We start from the raw sequence: 18,694 nt of genomic DNA, 5'->3' as shown, positions 1-18,694 counted from the left end.
ATTCTCTGGGCAAGAATCCTGGAGTGGGTTGCCGTTTCCTTCTCCACACAGACTCTTTAAATGTAAACAAAACACTTTCTCTACCTCTCTGCTCTCTTTGTTCCCTGTGATCCGGAGGTTATATGAATATATGTACTAGTCTCCAATACACACATCTATAGGTGTTGAGTTTTATACAGGGCGAAATCAAAGTATTCCAGGATTTAAATGATCTCTTTCCACAATTACAGAGGAAAGGAGGCACTCTGAAAATCTGAAGAAAGGCAAAGCCCTTTAGGGTGGTGGCGACCAGGCCTGGGACATCCTCACCCGGGGACGCCGTTGCTAGGCAACCCCTCGCGTTCTCAACTGCCGCGCGAGCCACTTCCCCGCCCTCATCGCTAAGGAGATCGACGCTCCAACTCAGTCCTGCCGCAAACACGCGCGCTCTTGCGACATTGCCGCGCCTGCCGCTGCGTGCGCGCCCTCTGCCCCTACTCCCCGCCCCGGCCGCCATTGCCTCGTGCCCGCGCCGGTCGGTTGGTGGCGCCTTTGTCCTACGGCGGGCAGGTGGGCTGAGGCGGAGGCGGCGGCGGCGGGCCTGAGGCGGAGAAGTGGCCAGCAGCCCGCCGCGCTGGTAGCGGTGAGTGCCGGGAAGCGGTGGCCGTCCGCCGAGGCGTGGGGCTGACGGTTGAGGGGGCCCAGGGCCGGATGGGAAGGCTGAAGCGGGAGGGCCCGCTGAACGCGCGGCCGCGGCCGCGGCCCCCCTGCGGGTGCGCGCCGGGCTGCGCATGCCCGGTGCGGGGCGCGGCCTTCTCTTGACTACCGTCGAGCGCAGGCCCGGTCAGCCGGGGCGGCAGGAGGTGGGCTCGGGGCCGACGGCGCCGCACCGCCGCTTGCGGTCTGAGCACGACCCGCCGATAATAGCCCTGTGGGGCTCCTCTATAGGCTCGGGCCGCACATCCCACGTCTCCTCGAAACGTGAAGTCTCTCGCCTTCGGGTCCTCAGCTAGTCGGTGGCGCACTCGGGATTCGAACCCGGGCCGAGGCGGCTGGCCTCACCGGGCTCTCTGTGGGGCGCGCGGCGCTGGGTGGCGAACCGAACACGCTGTCCCGCGTCGCCGCCGCCTCGCGGCCCCTTGACAGCATCCTCGAGGCGTCTCGTTGTTAATGTGATATTTCCCCCTACACACACCCGTTTTAATAGCGCGGATCCGGGCCCAGAAAACGGGGAAAGCGACCGAGCCCGCGGTTACCCTGGCAACTAGCGACCGAGCCAGCGTCCCAACCGGCTGGTTCTCCGTCTATGGAACCTGGGTACTTTCTGCACCCCGACGGCTGGCCGGGAGGGCTTTTTTTAGGACGGCGTTTCCCCAATTTCAGTCTCTCGCGTTGCACTTTTACATCCGTGTACCCATCTGAACAGCTATTTATTTACCAAATGTTACTTTTTCTTCTTTAAACTGACATTTTTTCCCCTCTTTTTAAAATACATTTGTTTAAGGTGGAAGCGTAAATCACCGACCGTTTAATGGAAAGCCAATTCTTTAATGCTCATAAAGAAATAAATACTTACGTATCAAAATAAACAGTGCGTCCTGATTCCTCCTGAAATTATTCTGCGTTCCACGCTTTGGGAAACGCTGCCCTAGGAATGTGGGGTTAATTGTGGTCCTTCTGCCTTTAGCGCTGTGTACAGAATTTCCCCCTGAGACTTAGCGGATTCCATGAAACGCCCTAGGGTCTTCGGGGGTAATAATTAACGTTAAAAGCTTTCTCGTTGTAAACCGTTCTCATCGTTAACTTACGCGGGATACTCTGAGAGAAACTGCGCTCCAGAATAGCCGGTGTGTCTCCTCGGTTTTCTTGCAGCATTGTGGTGTGGTACCAGATAGTTTAAAAAAAAAAATGTTTTGCAAACGCCGGTGGATCTGCTTTTTGACAACTCTAGATTTCATGTTTTGTGTATGAGTCAGTCTGGGTGTGAAAACTAACTGGTGTTGACTTTTCCAAAACAGTAAAGCCCAAACTTTGCTTTGTGACTATTGGAAATCACTTAGCAATATGTCGACATCAGTTTCTTCCTGCATTCTGGTTTCTTTGCCTTTCCTTTAACTCGTCTGTCACCCTCCAGATATGTTTTTGAAACCTCCGACAGTCTTAACATAAAACATAGAAACAGTGATTTTCCTTGTAGACTGTGCTGGAGAAGGCCCAGAGGAAGGAATTTTTCTAGGTGCAAGTTGTTGAATAGCCCAGGCCTCTGAACACCACACTTTGAAGAAGGCATTGACAAATTGATTTACTCCTTAGTTAACGTGGTGTTCTATTTGTAGTCTGTTCATAACCTCTGTTTTTGTGTATGAGAGAGCAGATTTATTTTAACTCACTGAGAGGGAACTCAGAAAAGTCAGCATAGGCCTTTCAAGGGCTTTTTCCTCAAAGACTGTAAAAATTCCTTATTCCTTGGGATTACTTTGTGCAGGCACAATGTATAATTTTTGAAAGGCTAAGGTAATTTTTTCACATTTCAAAGCAGCAGTCCTGTGTGGAGAAGAAATGAGAATTTTATTTTAGTCCAGTCAGTTTCAGAACTTCAGTAAATGGAACCTCATCTACTAGTGTTCAAAAGCTAAGAATAAACATTTTTTGGAAAGGCTTTAGAAGTCTGATGAGAAAGAGCACCTGATGCTTTGAAACTTCATTTTAAGTATCCATTGCAAGCATTCGTTCTCCATCGCCTGCAGATGGCAGTGCCTTTGTACAGCTTATTGCTGTTGAGCAAATTATTGGAATTCAGTTGTGCTTTTAAGAATGGAAAACCTTAGGGTGGGATGATTTGAGAGACTAGCATTGAAACATGTATATTATATGTGAAATAGATCACCAGTCCAGGTTCAATGCCTGAGACAGGGTGCTCAAGGCTGGTGCACTGGGATGACCCTGAGGGATGGGATGAGGTGGGAGGGGGGTTCAGGATGGGGAACACATGTATACCCACAGCTGATTGATGCCAGTGTATGGCAAAAACCACTACAATATTGTAAAGTAATTAGCCTCCAACTAAAATAAATAAATTATTTTTTAAAAAAAGAATGGAAAACCTTTGGAGGAAGTATATTTACTATTCTGTTCTGTTCCATTTACATTGTTTCTTTGTTTCTGACTCTCCACAGGAGAAATTAAACATCTCTTCCTACACTCACTCTTATCTTGGTGGTAATGATAAAGTACAACAGGCAGCGCTTATTGTTCACAAAGCAGGTTTACAAATCCCAACTCATTTTCTCCCTCCTTTCGTTTTGTGAGATAGGTAGACCAGTCTTATATCTTTTTTGCATATGAGGAAACAGTGGCTCATAGAGGTCATATTCCTTGCCCAAATAACATATTAGTAGAACATATTGAAGATAAAAGATTTTGTGGTAAAAAATTGGGAAATGTTAAGGTAAAAAAGCAGTGTTCTTACTCCAGAACTTCCCAGAGGCTTTAACATGTTAAACACATGCAGTGTGGATGTTCAAGAGAGGAAGGTATCATGATGCCTTTCTCTTGCTCTCCTCCCACGAATCTTGTGGTTGTAGTGTTTCCCCCAAACGGACTACTCTTTCTGCTACTCTAAATTTGCTCTCTGTACCTTGCTGTTAACTAATAGTTACCATATGTCTTTAAGACAAACACTTTAAAAGCTCCGTCAGCCTTTTTGTGCCTAAAGATTTGTCCTGTGAACAGCATAAACATTTGCCTAGACTATTCAGTAACTTGAAGTAAACTACTGAGAAGTTAAAAGGGCAATAAGCAACAGAAAATTACCCTCTGTAATTCTCATTAATGAGAGGCATTAAGGAAAGGATCAGTGTTAGGGCACTGTCTGAGGCAGCAGCACATGAGGGAAATATGAACTATACTGACAGCTAAATGTGTGATACCAGCATGCCTGCTGCTTTTTAAATGGTGGTTTTATTACCACCAAATATGAATATTTATAGGGATGGTCATTTTCATTCTTTATTAATCACTAAGAAATGAAAGATAATAGGTCAACTGGACTAATTGCATTAATGTTAAGAAAATAATTCCACTCAAAGAATCAGAACTTTTCCAAACCATAAGACTTTTTCCTTTTATTTCATGTTCAAAACATTATTGTTGACCTATGCAAAGACCAACAACTTTAGGCAAAGAGCAGGAGAACTTAAGTTGCATTAATGAACAGTTATAAAGCAGAATGGCTTACAACTTTAGCTCTAAAAAATATTTTGAGTGGTCTCCTGGTTTGGATCTGGAATGATAGAATTACTGAAGGTTAGGTTGATTCTGCAGCTAGTGAGCAAGCTGTGAAGAACTTTGAATTACAAGTCATTTGGCTTTTAGGTTGCATACTTAATTATGCAGTTGGCGACTGAGATAGAGATGATACAAGAAGTTTGTTTTTAATCTCTCTTCAGAAATTATTTTTGACATCCAAAAGAAAAAATAGGAAAAAGATGATTTTCATTCAATTTTAAAACTTAGAGTTATAAATATATAGTTGAACTTTTTTTCAGTCTTTGGGAAGATTACATTAGGATAGCGTCAGAGTCACTAGAGCAGCTCGTTGGAAACACGTGTTCTTGGGTGCAGCTTCCCACCCCACTCCCAGCTGACCCGTCTGCAGATGTTAGCCATTGTTGTCACATGTTCTTTGTGACAGTTTATGAACTATTCCCCCTTGAACACAGGAGTTTAGAGAGGTTTTTAAATGGGGCACTTAAGCATACATTCTGTATAAACTACAGGAATAAATAAATAATAGAGTAGCACTGTAGTTCCCAGATACCTGCCAAGAAACTTGCTTAAGTGTGGATTGGATTCCTAGGCTTTATCCTCAGATACTGAAAGTTTGAGAAGGGGTCTGGGAATCCCATTTTTAAACATCTTCTCAGGTGGCACTTATGTATCTTCATTAAAGAAATGTGATGTTGAGAATGAAAAGAAAAAATATATATGGGCAGGGAGAGGATGGGTAGTTGTTTAATGGGTATAAGAGAGTTAATTTTGCAAGATGAAAAAGTTTTGGCAACCTATTGCCCAGCTGTTTATATTTGTAAGTATATATAATACTACTGAACTGTACACTTAAAGATGATAAATGTAAGATATTAGAAAAAATAAGGTTTGTTGTCTATTTGTTCCTCGTCAGTGGATGGTTGGCTATTGAATAATGATTCCTCTGGCCATCAGTTCATTTTATATCCCTTTATTGAAGGTAAAATCATTAACTTTTAGATATTTTTCTCCCCTCTAGTCCCTTTAATGTCAAACCAGTGATCTTCGAGGAACATTATTTTATAAATGGGCAATATTTTGAATGTCATAGATTTAAATAATCCCCTGTTACTTTGAATAATAAGCATACAGTAAACCTTCATTAATTTGACTTCACTGAAACTCTGTTTATGGTAGTTCAGTTCATAACCTCCTAACATGCCCTCCTGCCACCAGTTTCTTCCTTTTCCATAACAGGTTTTTTTTGTTATTTAGTCTGCCCTGGCTTACATCTGTAATTCCACTCTTTTCCTGCTCCTATCATCCCATTTCCTACATTAAACTTCCTGCAGTATTTCTTATTATGCCCTTCAGACCATTCCTTTCCCTTTGCATATGCTGCAGTGACTTCTCTATTTTCTGGTAAATTCATTCTTCAAGACTCAGTTTAAATGTTACTTTTAGGCCTTCCAACCCCTTCCACCCATCCCTTGTCGCCTATTCCTTCCAGTGTTCTCTCCGCCCTGCCACACACATACGCATAGTTAGGCCTTCTTTATCTCTGCCATAATCCCATTTTAAATTATGTTGTGATTATCTATATACATGTGCCTCTTTTCTTTATTAAACAGTGAACTCCTTTAAGGCAGAGACTTTAGCCTTATTATTTCCTTATGTCTTAAGACCTAGTACAGAGTGTGATGCGTGGTTATGTATAGAAGCATTTGATGTCCTTATTATAAACAGTACTTTTTAAGTTCATTAATTTAGTTCTCTAAGGATCTCTGGACTTCCCTGTGGTTCAGAAGGTCAAGAATCCACCTGCAATGCAGGAGACCTGGATTCAGTCCCTGAGTTGGGAAGATCCTCTGGAGGAGGGCATGGCCACCCGCTCTGGTATTTCTTGCCTGGAGAATCCCCATGGACTGAGGAGCCTGGCAGGCTACAGTCCACGGGGTCGCAAAGAGTCGGACACGACTGAGCAACTAAGGGACGTGACTGAGAGACTAAGCATAGCACAAGGATCTCTACTTGTACAGCTCAGTTGAAATTTTACCTTTTTAAATGAACCTGTATTTTGAATTTTTTGTTGCTCCAACTTTTTTAGTAGTTTAGATTAGCTCAACCTTTGTTGGTCCAAATTAGTGAGCTTTTTCTCTTAGTTGATATTCTCCTTGAATCAGTATAACAAGTAAGGTAGAATATCCATTTTATTAGGTTTAGAGAATTCAAGTGATTTGACTAAATCCTGTCCCCCACATCCCAGAAAAGTAGGACTAGAACTCAGATTTGCTGATTCCAGCCAAGGTTCTTTCCTCAAAAGTAGTAAAAAGGGCCAGAAATTAAATATTGATAAAGAATTTATGTCTGAGGTGTTATAGTGAATAGAATATCAGTAGTAAAAGCCAGAAACATTGTTGTTTGAGGTGATAGAAATCAAAGTTGTAATTGAATAAGCAGGTCCTACCCTATTGAGTGTCTGGGGTGCTTAAACACTGGTATGACCAGCACAGACTGCCTTTTCCAGGTTTCATCAGCATCTGATCAGGAAGCCCTCACCAGTGTTCAGAATGGAAACCAGCTCTTTCTGCTCCCTGTTGGAGGCAGCATAACATGTTTAAGCACTTTAGTGTCAGGCACACCTGGTTTTGAGTTCTAGCTCTGCCTTGTCTCTGCCTTTTGATCATCTTGTGACCTCAGATAAGTCACCTAATTTCTCTAAACTTCTGATTTCCTCATTCTCAAAATAGAGATCATAATACAACTCTAAGAGTTGTAGAAAGGTTTGCTTGAGATAATGCACGTAACATTCTTAGTACAGGCTCTGGGACAGAGTAAGTATTTTGTAAATATAAGTTATATTGTTTCCACCATTCCTGTTCTTTGGAATAATATCCTAATACCATTAAGGATATAATAATTATTTCAATTAGAAATTGAAGGAGATAACCAAATATGTGGGATTGTGTAGTTTTCAGAGTGAGCTTAAAGCATTGATTTAGAAATAGCAAGCCAAGCATTCTCTCCTCCCTAACTCTTTACAGTATAACTCATAATATCCCTGATGGTACAATATATCATCAAAGTCATCTTCATAAATATGGTTTAAGGGAGAAGTCCTGTCTTTTCCCTTCCCAATTTTGGGAGTTACTGTCTCATATTCACTGTCTTGTCAGTATGGTTTCTCAAGTAGCATTATCTTTATCATCATGTATTTCCAATTTAATAATTCCTCATTGTTGGTTGCTTTTCAACTAGACCTTTTGGCAAGCTTTATTTCATTTGTAATCATTTATTGAAATTGTAGGGAATTCCCTGGCAGTCCAGTGGTTAGGACTTATTTCAACAACCAGTGGTGGTACTGTCAAATGTTACAGTTCATACTGCACTTGTTTAGAATAGTCCTGTTTTCCATTGTAACTGTCTTTGAAGTATTCTATTTCTTTGGTGTAAATTACATATCTCAGTAAGGATTTAGAAGGAGAATAATCTGATTCAATTAATTAATACAAAAACCCCCTTTACTAGTCCCAGTATTTGCATTTTCAAATTAAAACTTGTTCAAATGAACCTCCAGTTGATGGGTTTTCAAATTGTGTGACAGAAAATTGGGATGGGGCAAGGTTTTGGTTTGTTGGTTTGTTTTTTCTGCTGCTTTAAATCGCTGTTGTACCATGATCAGCTCTCTGAAGTTATTTGTACTTTTGGTAGCTTCTCTGTTCTTTCTGTGTTTCCAAATTCTTAGGTTTTCCAAAAGTTCTGTGTGCACATATGTTAGAATTGTTTGTGTATGTGAATTGGTGGTGGTGATAGTTTTTCGTAACTCTTACTGAAAACGCCTCCACCTCTAGCCTAACCTGAGCAGTCCTCTTAGATGGCAGTGAGACTGGCAAAATGTTTCAAGTTTCATTTTGTCCATATCTTACTCCAGGTGGAGATTTAAGGATCTCTTTAATAGGAATGAATAAACAAATAGCTGCTATACCATACCAAAAGTTTGCTAACCCCTAAAATTAAGAAAATGGTCTCAAAGTTCTCTTTTCTGCAAAAGAAACTTAAGCCACACCATCCAAAAACAATTACTTTGGACTCCTCCATGAAAATGGATACTAGGAGGCAAATTACAGTCAGAATGGTTTAAAGATACAATCTTGAATTTTTTAAATAATCTTTCAAATGATTGCAAAGAATTTCACGAACTTCAAAGGAAAATATTTACCTCCATCATTCTAACTGCAACCAGTTTTGCCCTAAAGGTACATGGTACATGAGTATTTTGGTCTCCCCAGTCCTATATTTAATGGCCCTCGCAGAATTGGATATAATTATACAATGCAGTAGTCCTTTTCATATGATGAGGGCAAAATTATATAGTATTTATAGACAACAGTTATAGTAGTACCATGTATTCCATAGTCTCACCTAAGTGTTTGCTGAGTCAAGTCAGTGTTTAGATGAGTTTTATTTACATGACTATTTAATAATACATGGAATTCTGCTGGGAAATATGGTCCTTATTTAAAAGAAATGTGCACGCCACTAACACCACTCCCCCATGTATTCCAGAGATACTTTGAAAACTTCTTAAGTAATCAAAGACTTTACATTTCTCTCTGAATCATCAGTTCAGTTCAGTTCGGTCGCTCAGTTGTGTCCGACTCTTTGCAACCCCATGAATTGCAGCACGCCAGGCCTCCCTGCCTATCACCAACTCCCGGAGTTGACTCAAACTCATGTCCATCGAGTCGGTGATGCCATCCAGCCATCTCATCCTCTGTCCTCCCCTCCTCCTCCTGCCCCCAATCCCTCCCAGCATCAGGGTCTTTTCCAGTGAGTCAACTCTTCGCATGAGGTGGCCAAAGTACTGGAGTTTCAGCTTCAGCATCAGTCCTTCCAGTGAACACCCAGGACTGATCTCCTTTAGAATGGACTGGTTGGATCTTCTTGCAGTCCAAGGGACTCTCAAGAGTCTTCTCCAACACCGCAGTTCAAAAGCATCAATTATTTGGCGCTCAGCTTTCTTTACAGTCCAACTCTCACATCCATACATGACCACTGGAAAAACCATAGCCTTGACTAGACGGACCTTTGTTGGCAAAGTAATGTCTCTGCTTTTTAATATGCTGTCTAGGTTGGTCATAACTTTCCTTCCAAGGAAAGTGTCTTTTAATTTCATGGCTGCAGTCACCATCTGCAGTGATTTTGGAGCCCAAAAAAATAAAGTCTGACACTGTTTCCACTGTCTTCCCCATCTATTTCCTCTGAATCATAGTCACCCTATATTAGAAAGCAGTACAAAGTAAGTGGGAGGACTAGGTCAGTAAGCCCTTCTAAACCTGAACTGATACTCTTCACAATTACATACAGAAGAAACTAGATACTCCCTGTATGATCTGTCTCTTAACATGTGTTAATATTTCAGGACTTGAGACTTCTCTGGTAGTCTAGTGTCTATGACTCTGCGCTCCCAATGCAGGGGGCCTAGGTTCGATCCCGGTCAGGGAACTAGATCCTGCATGCTGCAACTAAACCCCAGTGCAGCCAAATAAATAAATATTAAAAAAAAAAAAAAAAGTCAGGCCTTAGTGAATTTTAAGGGTTGTAACTTGTGACATGCAATACCAAACCCATGGTCAGGTATTACTGGCCAATTTCTGTGTGGAACATATTTCCTGATTCTTTATAAAGGTAGAGGGATTGTGTCTGCTCAGTTAGAAACTTAAGAAGCATTTTACGTAGAATATACTTCTCTGACTGTTTAGATGTGTTACCTTCAGTTTAGTCAAAAGCCATTCTCCTAAAGATAATGGACTTCTGACTTAAAATGGAACTGAAGATCATTCTCACTTGAACAGGAACTCAGTAGTTGACAACATAGCAGGTTAAAGACATACAAGACCTCTTTAAGTTTTGTCATTACTGTGATCTTTCATGTGATAAGACGCTGGTTAGAATTTTTCACACACATAATTACTATTTTCAAAGCTATTTAAAATCACTGTTTTAAATTCTAATTGTGTGATTGTTTAATACCACTTAATGTCATTATTAGATACACTGTTAATTGCTTGATATGGAACAAGGGGAATAAAATTACACTGCAGCAGAAAGCAGTTTTATTTCTCCATTTACTAAAGTATGAAATTTTTAATGTGCTTACTTATTTTTTAAGGCATATAAAAATTATCAGGCGTTATCTTTGAGCATAGATTGGTACATTTCTTTAGCTATTTCTTTATTTCTTACTTACATATGGTGTTTTTATTACTTGCTTCATTCAGCTTTTGCAAAGTAGGTTTGTTTTGTTTTTAGCCGAGAGGCTTTAACTACACAGATTGGCTTCTGTGAGTTTATGTTTCCACTGTTCTTTATCTAGTTGTATATGCCAGGCTTCTGTAATGAAAACCTACAATGAGTGTTTTATTACTTAACCTTACCAAATGCCAGTTCTTATTCATAGGTGCTTACCTATGAGGGTTATAAATATTAACATGTCATATGCTTTGTTTAGAAAAAAACTAATTTCTTTCCTACATCTCATTTTGGAAGATTCCATCCAATAGAATGCCACAAGGCAAATTAAGAGGCACCCCTGCTTCATGGAATATTAGATGTTTTAAGACAGTGGATTCCAACCATTACTTCCTTGTAATATAAAATGGAACTACTTGCCCTTGCTCTCTCTCTCTTTTTAAAATTCTCTTTCTTTCTTTCTGCTCCCCTCAAAAAAGGATCATACATCTGGCTCTCCAAGAGTTTAGAAGACAACCTTTTCCCCTTTTGGCGGGGGCAGTTTTTAGGTTTAAGCTTGGCAGTGTTAAAGCCTTGACATAATCAGTTTTACACAAATTATGTGTTAGCTAGAAAACTGAGGGACATTCTCTACCAAGCCATGACAGCGTGCTGCCGTAACTTAATAAAAATTGCCCAAGTGACTATGCGTCTGCTGAATGGATCTTCTCACACCATCTGGTTGTCATTGTAGTTTTTTTGTTGTTGCTTTCATTTGAAATGTGCTGATGATCTTGTTTTTATTCCGTAGCATTGAACAGATGGGTTGATTATTCTTTTCAGATATTAATAAGGCAGCGGAAAGAAGAAATATGAATACGGCTCCATCAAGACCCAGCCCCACACGAAGGTAAAGTACCCTGAAGCAGTGAGTTACCTTGGGAGAGTTGGGCTCTGGGGAGTTAAGCCCAACTTCGTACATCAAGGGTCTTTTCTTCCCCCCCAAGAAATCAGAAACGCACAAGCAAACAATAAGAACGTGAACCTGTGTGAAGGGCCTTGCTGCTTTTTTAGAACATACATCAGGAGATGCAGAGGAAGCTTTGTTTTCCGTGGCAAACCCAGCAAGTTCAGCTTGCACCGTGAGTTGCAGGCGATTGGAAGAGGATAAACCTCTGTGTGTCCCCCGCTCACGTGTCAGTGGGAGCCTCCACAGCAGGAGTGCCTGAGGGTCGTTGGTGTGTGCTGCGCTGCCCTGCAGCAGGCTCGACTCTTCATTCCACATGGCTGCCGGTCCAGATGTTCACCCAGGTTTACAGAAAGTGCTGCTTGAGAGATTGCTACTGTGCCTGTGCTGCAGATCCCCTGTGCGCTCGCATGCTTGGGTTACCTATTGAGGGGAAATAAAAAGGGCAAAAACACCCTACCTCTAGAAGTCTCCCTTTTTCTTAGTTTTCCTGGAAATAAAAGGCATCTCCCCAAATAGTCTTCCACTATTTACAAAAGAGACAGTCCTGATGTGTACCTTCAAGATATGCATTAAATTGGTCCCAGAGAAGACCCTCATTAATGTTGCCATTACACCAAAGATGAGTATGTTGTAATCAAACTGTCTGGCCTCATAAGTAGCACACAAGTGGATGCAGTGTGTGCAGTTTTGTGTGGAGTGCAGACATACATATCTCATATCTGGTGTCTCCTCATGGCCCAAGTGGATACTCAGTATGGATTTTGCCTTTGCCCCTAAGTAAAATGCCAGTTTTCCACAGTAAACTGTGTACCTAAACTATATACCACAGGAAACTACATTTCATATGATGAGTGAACATGCTGGGTACAACAAATCCTAGTCTGTACTGGTAGCTCCACAGGTCACTTGGGGGTATACCCAGCTAACTGGGCACTTACACATAACATATCGCTGTCCTGCTTTGAAACAAAAACACCTATAGTTTGTTACCTACTTAGAGGAAGGATTGGCTGCTCTGTGTTTGTACATGCGCCCACTTGGACCTGATGGTATTTTCTGAGCTACCAGGATTAAATTACACAGGTATGTTCTGCAGAGTTCAAGCAGACCTTAGGGACAGAGTAATGCTGCTGATTTCAGTTAGATTCTTTGAGCACTCTGCCTGGAAGTTGAATCTAACACCACAATTATAGCTGCACCACAGCTGTTAGCTGGATGCCCTGGTCATCCATTGGTTTCACTGCAGAAGTGAGCATATACATTGGTATTGTTTGTTTTCTCTGACACCATAAGGAATGCCTGCAGCTTGCAGGAAAATACGGTATTGATTGATTTTGTGTATATGTGTGAGTGTCCTAAAGAACATAAATGAATGCTTTGGAACTTCAGCAGATCCATATAATGTCTGTTTCCGTTGTGCTGCATCTAACCACGCTGCAGATGTTGGGCAGTCCCTTCAGTGTTGCTCCTCGTTGCCCTAGTAAACATGGAATGCAAGTGACTGAGAGTTTGCATCTAATAGTCAGACATATGGGGCTCCACTGGAAGCTGTGGTTGCTAAATAACTTGAAAGGAGATGCGGTGTATATCCAATTTCCAAGGAGCTCAAATGTGTATGTTTCTGAGGTAGGTAGCTTATAGGAGTGTAGAATTGGTCACTGTAAAGACACGCCCCTGGTAAAATCCTCCTGCTCTGTGTATCCTTATGATGTCTGTGATGTCAGGTAGTGTTTCCACAGGCAAAAAGGAGGTGGGGCTGCACGTCACAGAATAAAAAGTAGTTCTCATCTGTGCTGTGATAAGAATATTATATGTCATTCCACTGAAAGTATACCTAACCAGATGCTTTTAACATTTCCCATTATTGTAGGTATTCACTAAGCATTGGCAATGTTGGGGAAATAGCTTACTCCCCTGCTTGAAATCCAGTATTGCCATTGCCTGAGCATTAAATGTAAAAGATTAATTTCATCCCAGCCTAAAATTTCATCTGTAATGGAAGAATGCTTTTTTCTTTCTTTTTTTATAGCACCCCCCCCAAGATAAACATACAAACAACATTGGAGGGGGCCTTTTAAAATGTTCTCCTTACCAGATTTATAAACATATGTCACTTACATTTTCATTTTAATATATCGTCTTCCTCAAAAATAAATTCTAAGATGAGGTCATTTGGGACATGGATTGGACTGTGGCTTCCCATTTATAATCAATAGGAGGGACAGCTAGGCTAATTAAAGATCCATTAAAAATCAGTCTTCTTGGTGATCCATCCCTAACTAGGTTCCTCAAAGTGTCGTTTAGCATGATTAAGTTTCATATAGTCATACTCAGTAAGATTTAGGGAAGAGGGATATTCACATTTAGTTAAAAAATCTATTCTGAGCCCTGTCTAAAAGTCTAAGCAGAGTCCCAGTTTTGTTCCATTTAAAAATAAAAATTTTCAAACCGTAAAGTCAGATAAATTGAATGTTGTATTCAAGATAGAACACTAACGTTTTGATCATTGTGCTTATCGTATATTGTCTCTTAAGATACTAGTCTGGAAGGCGCTAATCATTTCTCTGAGGGTGAACACTGGCTAGCACGCACTCTTCAGGTGCTTGCTTCCAGTCAAAACCTTGAGATAATTCCAAGTGTACCAGTATGTTGACAGCAATCCAGCTGCCTTCATTTAGCAACCCTAAACATTTTATGTGCCCCCAACCATGGAGGAATGCATTGTTCACAGGAAGAAAAAAAAAAGCTACCTATAGCAAGCATTTCCCTTAAGTTGTAACTGTTTCTTCAGTGTTGCTACTTTTAATAAGAAAATTATTTCTAAGCATGCTGGCAAGACCTTTGTAACAGTTATTTTGCTGGACTTTAACCTTGAGTGTCAAAACACCTCAGTATCTTTGGGAATTTTCACAGGATTATCACCTCTTCAAACGTCTCTGTAAGCCGCAGTTCTGCTGGCATTGCTCTCCGTTCAGTAATATGCCTCCCTAACGACTCCAGCTGTGGAAATGTGGTTCTCATGGGTACTGGCCCAGTCAAGCACAGAATTCTGCATCAGGGATCCCTGCTCTGGATCACATTTCAGCCTGAATTCTCATCATTTAACCCTTGGACCTCTTCATTGGACTCCACTGTGCACATTGAGAGCATTGCATAGTTAGCATGCAAGTTGTCTAGCATTGGTGCTAGGCATCAGTCCTTAACCATCCTCGGAGACCGGATCATGATTCTAGTCGCACCTCAGTTCTCAGTTTCCATCTTCAGCTCAGCACTTCAGCAGTCCAGGTCTTGGACTATCCTTCTGCAGACATGGCCTCTAAGTGATAGTCTACTTTCTAAGCCTTCCTTCATGACCTGAGGAAAAGCAAATAGAGTTAACTTGTCTACATCAAGACCTCTGCAGAGAATTTCTCTATGTGTTCGTGAAGCATGTTAGGCCTGGTGCCTCGTTGGTGAAAGTCATCAAGGATTGGTTCATCAGAAATAACCTGGCCATAGTCAACTATATTTCAGTTTTTTAAAAAAGAAAAGAAAAAGCCTAACTGCAGACAAGTTTCTTACGTGGCCTGAGGTGATTTCTATGTATCCACAGTGTTAATTCCTTTAATAACTGCTTGCTTCTTGGGTATGAGACTGCCCTAGCTGTAGGTGGGCTGTGCACTAACACTTAAGATCCGTCAGTTCTCAACAAGTGCTACCTCTCTACCAACAGAAGAGTTGCATTTGTGTTTGAGAAAATTATCAGTGCGCTTCCTAGGGAGAAGCATGGGCACTTAACAAAATTTGGATCTGTAAGGTGCGATAGCTTGTTGCACCCGTTAGCCTTCCTGCACCCAGTTACAAAATTCTGTACAAGTCTGTTGTCTCTGACGGTAGCATGGAGCTCCTGGTGGGGGATCAACATCACACAGCAGCCAGCCTTTTAGAGAATGGTATTTGTGGACAGTATCTGTGACAGAACAGAAATACAAAGAGTTGATGGATTTTTTTTTCAGGAGAAAGAAGGCTGGCTTTCCAAGGAAAATATTCCAGTGAACAGAAAGAAAAAAGGAGAAGCTGACAAAGAAAAGGACAGAGGCCTTCCTCCCTGACCTTCTGAACAGCCAAGGCCAAAGAACACCATCCTGGGCTTGAGGCTGCCTCTAGCCAAAGAGAAGCTCAGAGTCCATCAGTTATCCAAGAACTCTCAAATGCCTAGTGCTCCTCAGGAAGAGAAGCACTTCTGCCAGGAGCATATCACTTGCCATCTGAGCCATGGTCTTTTCCTTCATCCCTCCCTCCTCACCTCTCAGATGTTTTCAAATGGTGTGACTACCATTTCTCTCAAGGCAAAAGAGCATTGGCTTTTCCCCATCCTGCTGAATAGATGAGGAATTTGCAACAGAATTTTAGTGATGTTTATCAACTGCTTTCAGTTTGTGGACTCTGGTTCTGAAGTTTTAACTGTTGTTCAGTTTCTTTTTAGCTTCTGGTGACCTAGTAGCTGAGGGTACAGTGCATTGGTCTCCAGTTAAACAACTTTGGTACCATGGGATGATATAGTGAACTTCATTCTCCAGAAACTTGCTTCTAACCCACTTGTTATTTGAGGCCAAGCATCTTGTTCAGCAGGCTTCATCCTTGCGGCACTCTGAATCCTGCACATTGTACCACCTTTTTGTTATCTGGTTCTTATTTTGAGAAAGATGTTGGGGCCAACACCAGGATCCCTTTTGTTCTGGGGAGGTCTTTGTTTGGTTCCTAAAGGGTTGTTTTGTTTTTGTTTTTGTCTCCAGAAGAAAAGCAGTCTGCCATACTGCTTGTCTTTTGGAGAAAGGAAAGAAAGCTTTCCCTTTTCCTTTTAGAGCCTTGCTATTCCTCTCTGTCCCTGCTTCTGCTACTCCTTTGGTTCTTCTTCCCCTTGTGAATATCGTCTCTTCTACATTTTTACCTAGAAGGTAATTAAGGGGGAATTTGTAGTTTTGTTGCACATAGACTTTAGATTGACTGCTTGCCTTCTCAAACTAGAAGCATGAGCCTAGACTTTGGGAATCTAGGGTATTGTGGTCAACCTCCAGGAATAAACTCTCGACAGGTGAGTAAGGTATTTCAGTGGATTCAAAAGAATGAGAACCGGATGTGGCATTTGTAATCATCCTAAGGCTGTGAAAAGTGCCATGATGTGGTGGTATTATCCCTGTCCCCACCCTCCATCCTGTTTTCTCAAGCCTATGGCTTTGTGTGTGGTCTGTGGTCTGTCAGGTTCATGATCTCTTTCGGTCTTGATTGCCAAAGAGCACTTGAAATCTGATTCCACCTCTAATGAATTTTTTCTGACTGCTCCCCAAGGCAGGTTTATCTGCCGATCATTAATCCAGAAATACTTTACAGTTGTCCCTTCCCATTGGATCCTGGGTGTTTGCCCACAATATACACTATATCAGATGTTACATGTGTTAGAGGGATTATATGACATAATAAAAGTTGAAGTAAGAGTCTTGGTTACTTTGCACTTTATTCTAGTGGGAAAACTCTTTAGCCATCCTCATTTAAATTCTCTGATCTCCCATATGTTTGCTCCCACCAATCAAGAGTACTTGTGAGCCTTAAAACATATGACAAGGACTTTTCACAGAAACAAAGTTGGCATTTAAATTGTTTTTGCTGTGACCATGTGGATGAAGTGAAAATGACGTTTTCTTCCAAGCTGAGGGCATCATGATGAATGTCTATATGTGTAATCATGGTAGATGACAAAAATATGAGGAAGACATGATGCCTACTCTTGAGAGGCTTACAGTTTAGTTGAATAACTTAGTTTATTAAACATTTACTGAACTCTGTGCTGTGTCCTGTGGATACAAAGCATTCAAGTGAGCTTACTGTTTGGTAGGGAAGCCATTGCAAACAAATAACTACAGAACAGTGTGATAAGTGCAGCAATAGAAATATATGTGCAGAGCAAGACTCATGTAACAGGTTCATGGAGCATCTGCTCTATGCCAGACAATATAAGCCTATGTAGTGGCTTTATCATGGAGTCAAACTGACAGTCCTTGTCTTCATGGACTTGCAGTCTAGTAGGGCTGACAGGTGTTAAACAAGTAAATTGATATGTGACATCAAATTGTGATAAATAACATGAGTGAAACAGTGCTATGAGAGAAGGTGGCCAAAATTTAGGGACCAAAGTTGTTTTTTTTTGGGGGGGTGGGGACCAAAGTTTTAAACTAACAGAATCATGGAGTAAGGGATGGTTAAGCCTGAGACCTGGAAAAATGAGTGTGGAGTAGTTCCTGCTGCACAGTGAGAGGCATTGGGAAAAACCTTGACTAGTTACAGCTGAAAAGTTAATATGGTAAGAAAGACGCAGACTAGGGAGGGGGCGGAATAAGTTTGGAGGAAACAAGAGCTGAGGCAGGGCAGAGTCTTATTAGCCTCAGTAGAGATTTTGAACTGAATTCTAAATACTCTGGGAAACCAGCGAAGGGTTTTACATATTTAAAAGATGGTTCTAGAGTAATCTAAAAGAAGATTAGGAAACAGGCAAGAGCAGAAATGGGGAGACTACTTTAGAAGGCTCTGCTGTGGTTTTGGGGAAAGGTGGTTTGGGGTTGGCCTTCATTGGTTCCAATGGGGAGAAAGAAACATGGGCAGAATGGATATCGATTTCAGAGAAAGAGTGAACCGATTTTGGAAATGTCATTGGAAGAGTGGATAGATAGGGCTTTAAAAGAAAGGATGACATCCAGTTTCCTGGCTTGAGCAACTGAGTAGATAGATGTGCCGTTTATTGAGATGGAAATGACTGGGGGAGGGACCTTTTTGCTGGAAAAGATCAAGAGTTCAGGGCAGGTTTTACGGAGGAGGTAATCCTTAAAGCGGGTCTTACAAGGAGACATTGTAAAAAGGTAAATCAGATCTAGATGAGTAATAGAAATAGTAAGTGCTCTAAGAGTTTAGCAGGAGAGATTAGCAGTTACTCCAGAGATAGAGAATATTTTTTGGAAGACATGGGACATGAACTTGGCTTTGAGCGTTGGGTGATACTTGAGTTAGTGCAGGAAAATCATTCCACGATGAAAAGCCATATGAACAGAAATACTGAGTTAAGTCATAAGAACATGTGAGTTAAGTCATAAGAACAGCTTAAGTAGAACTAAGGAAGTTGGATCAGGAAATGAGGAAGAAATAATAAATGGAAAGGGGCCAAATTTGTTAGGGAAGAGTGCCCAGAAGCGTGATAGCCAAGCTGCAGTTGGTAACAGGTGGAAATCGATGGTTTAT

The 18,694-nt window shown here is 41.4% G+C and overlaps 1 protein-coding gene and 1 long non-coding RNA gene across 5 annotated transcripts in view; both read left to right on the top strand.

The window, feature by feature from the left end:
* The first annotated feature begins 467 nt into the window (after nucleotides 1–467).
* NCOA5 (nuclear receptor coactivator 5) overlaps nucleotides 468–18,694 on the top strand; it is a 28,563-nt gene continuing 10,336 nt past the window's right edge. For 3 of the 4 annotated variants that reach the window (XM_043479260.1, XM_043479262.1, XM_043479259.1), the window contains exons 1-2: nucleotides 468–622; nucleotides 11,302–11,368. In XM_043479260.1, coding sequence (XP_043335195.1) covers nucleotides 11,331–11,368 — 38 coding nt within the window. In that variant the 5' untranslated portion in view covers nucleotides 468–622; nucleotides 11,302–11,330. The remainder of the gene's footprint in view (nucleotides 623–11,301; nucleotides 11,369–18,694) is intronic. The other variant, XM_043479261.1, reaches the window with a different exon arrangement.
* On the top strand, nucleotides 11,375–16,900 carry LOC122448174. The gene is made up of 2 exons (XR_006271532.1): nucleotides 11,375–14,999; nucleotides 15,424–16,900. It is a non-coding gene; the product is annotated as an uncharacterized LOC122448174 (long non-coding RNA).

Source organism: Cervus canadensis, chromosome 10, assembly GCF_019320065.1.
Source record: "Cervus canadensis isolate Bull #8, Minnesota chromosome 10, ASM1932006v1, whole genome shotgun sequence".
NCBI lineage: Eukaryota > Metazoa > Chordata > Mammalia > Artiodactyla > Cervidae > Cervus > Cervus canadensis.
Note: the sequence above shows the minus strand (reverse complement) of the source record. Positions and strands in the feature narration are given on the sequence as shown.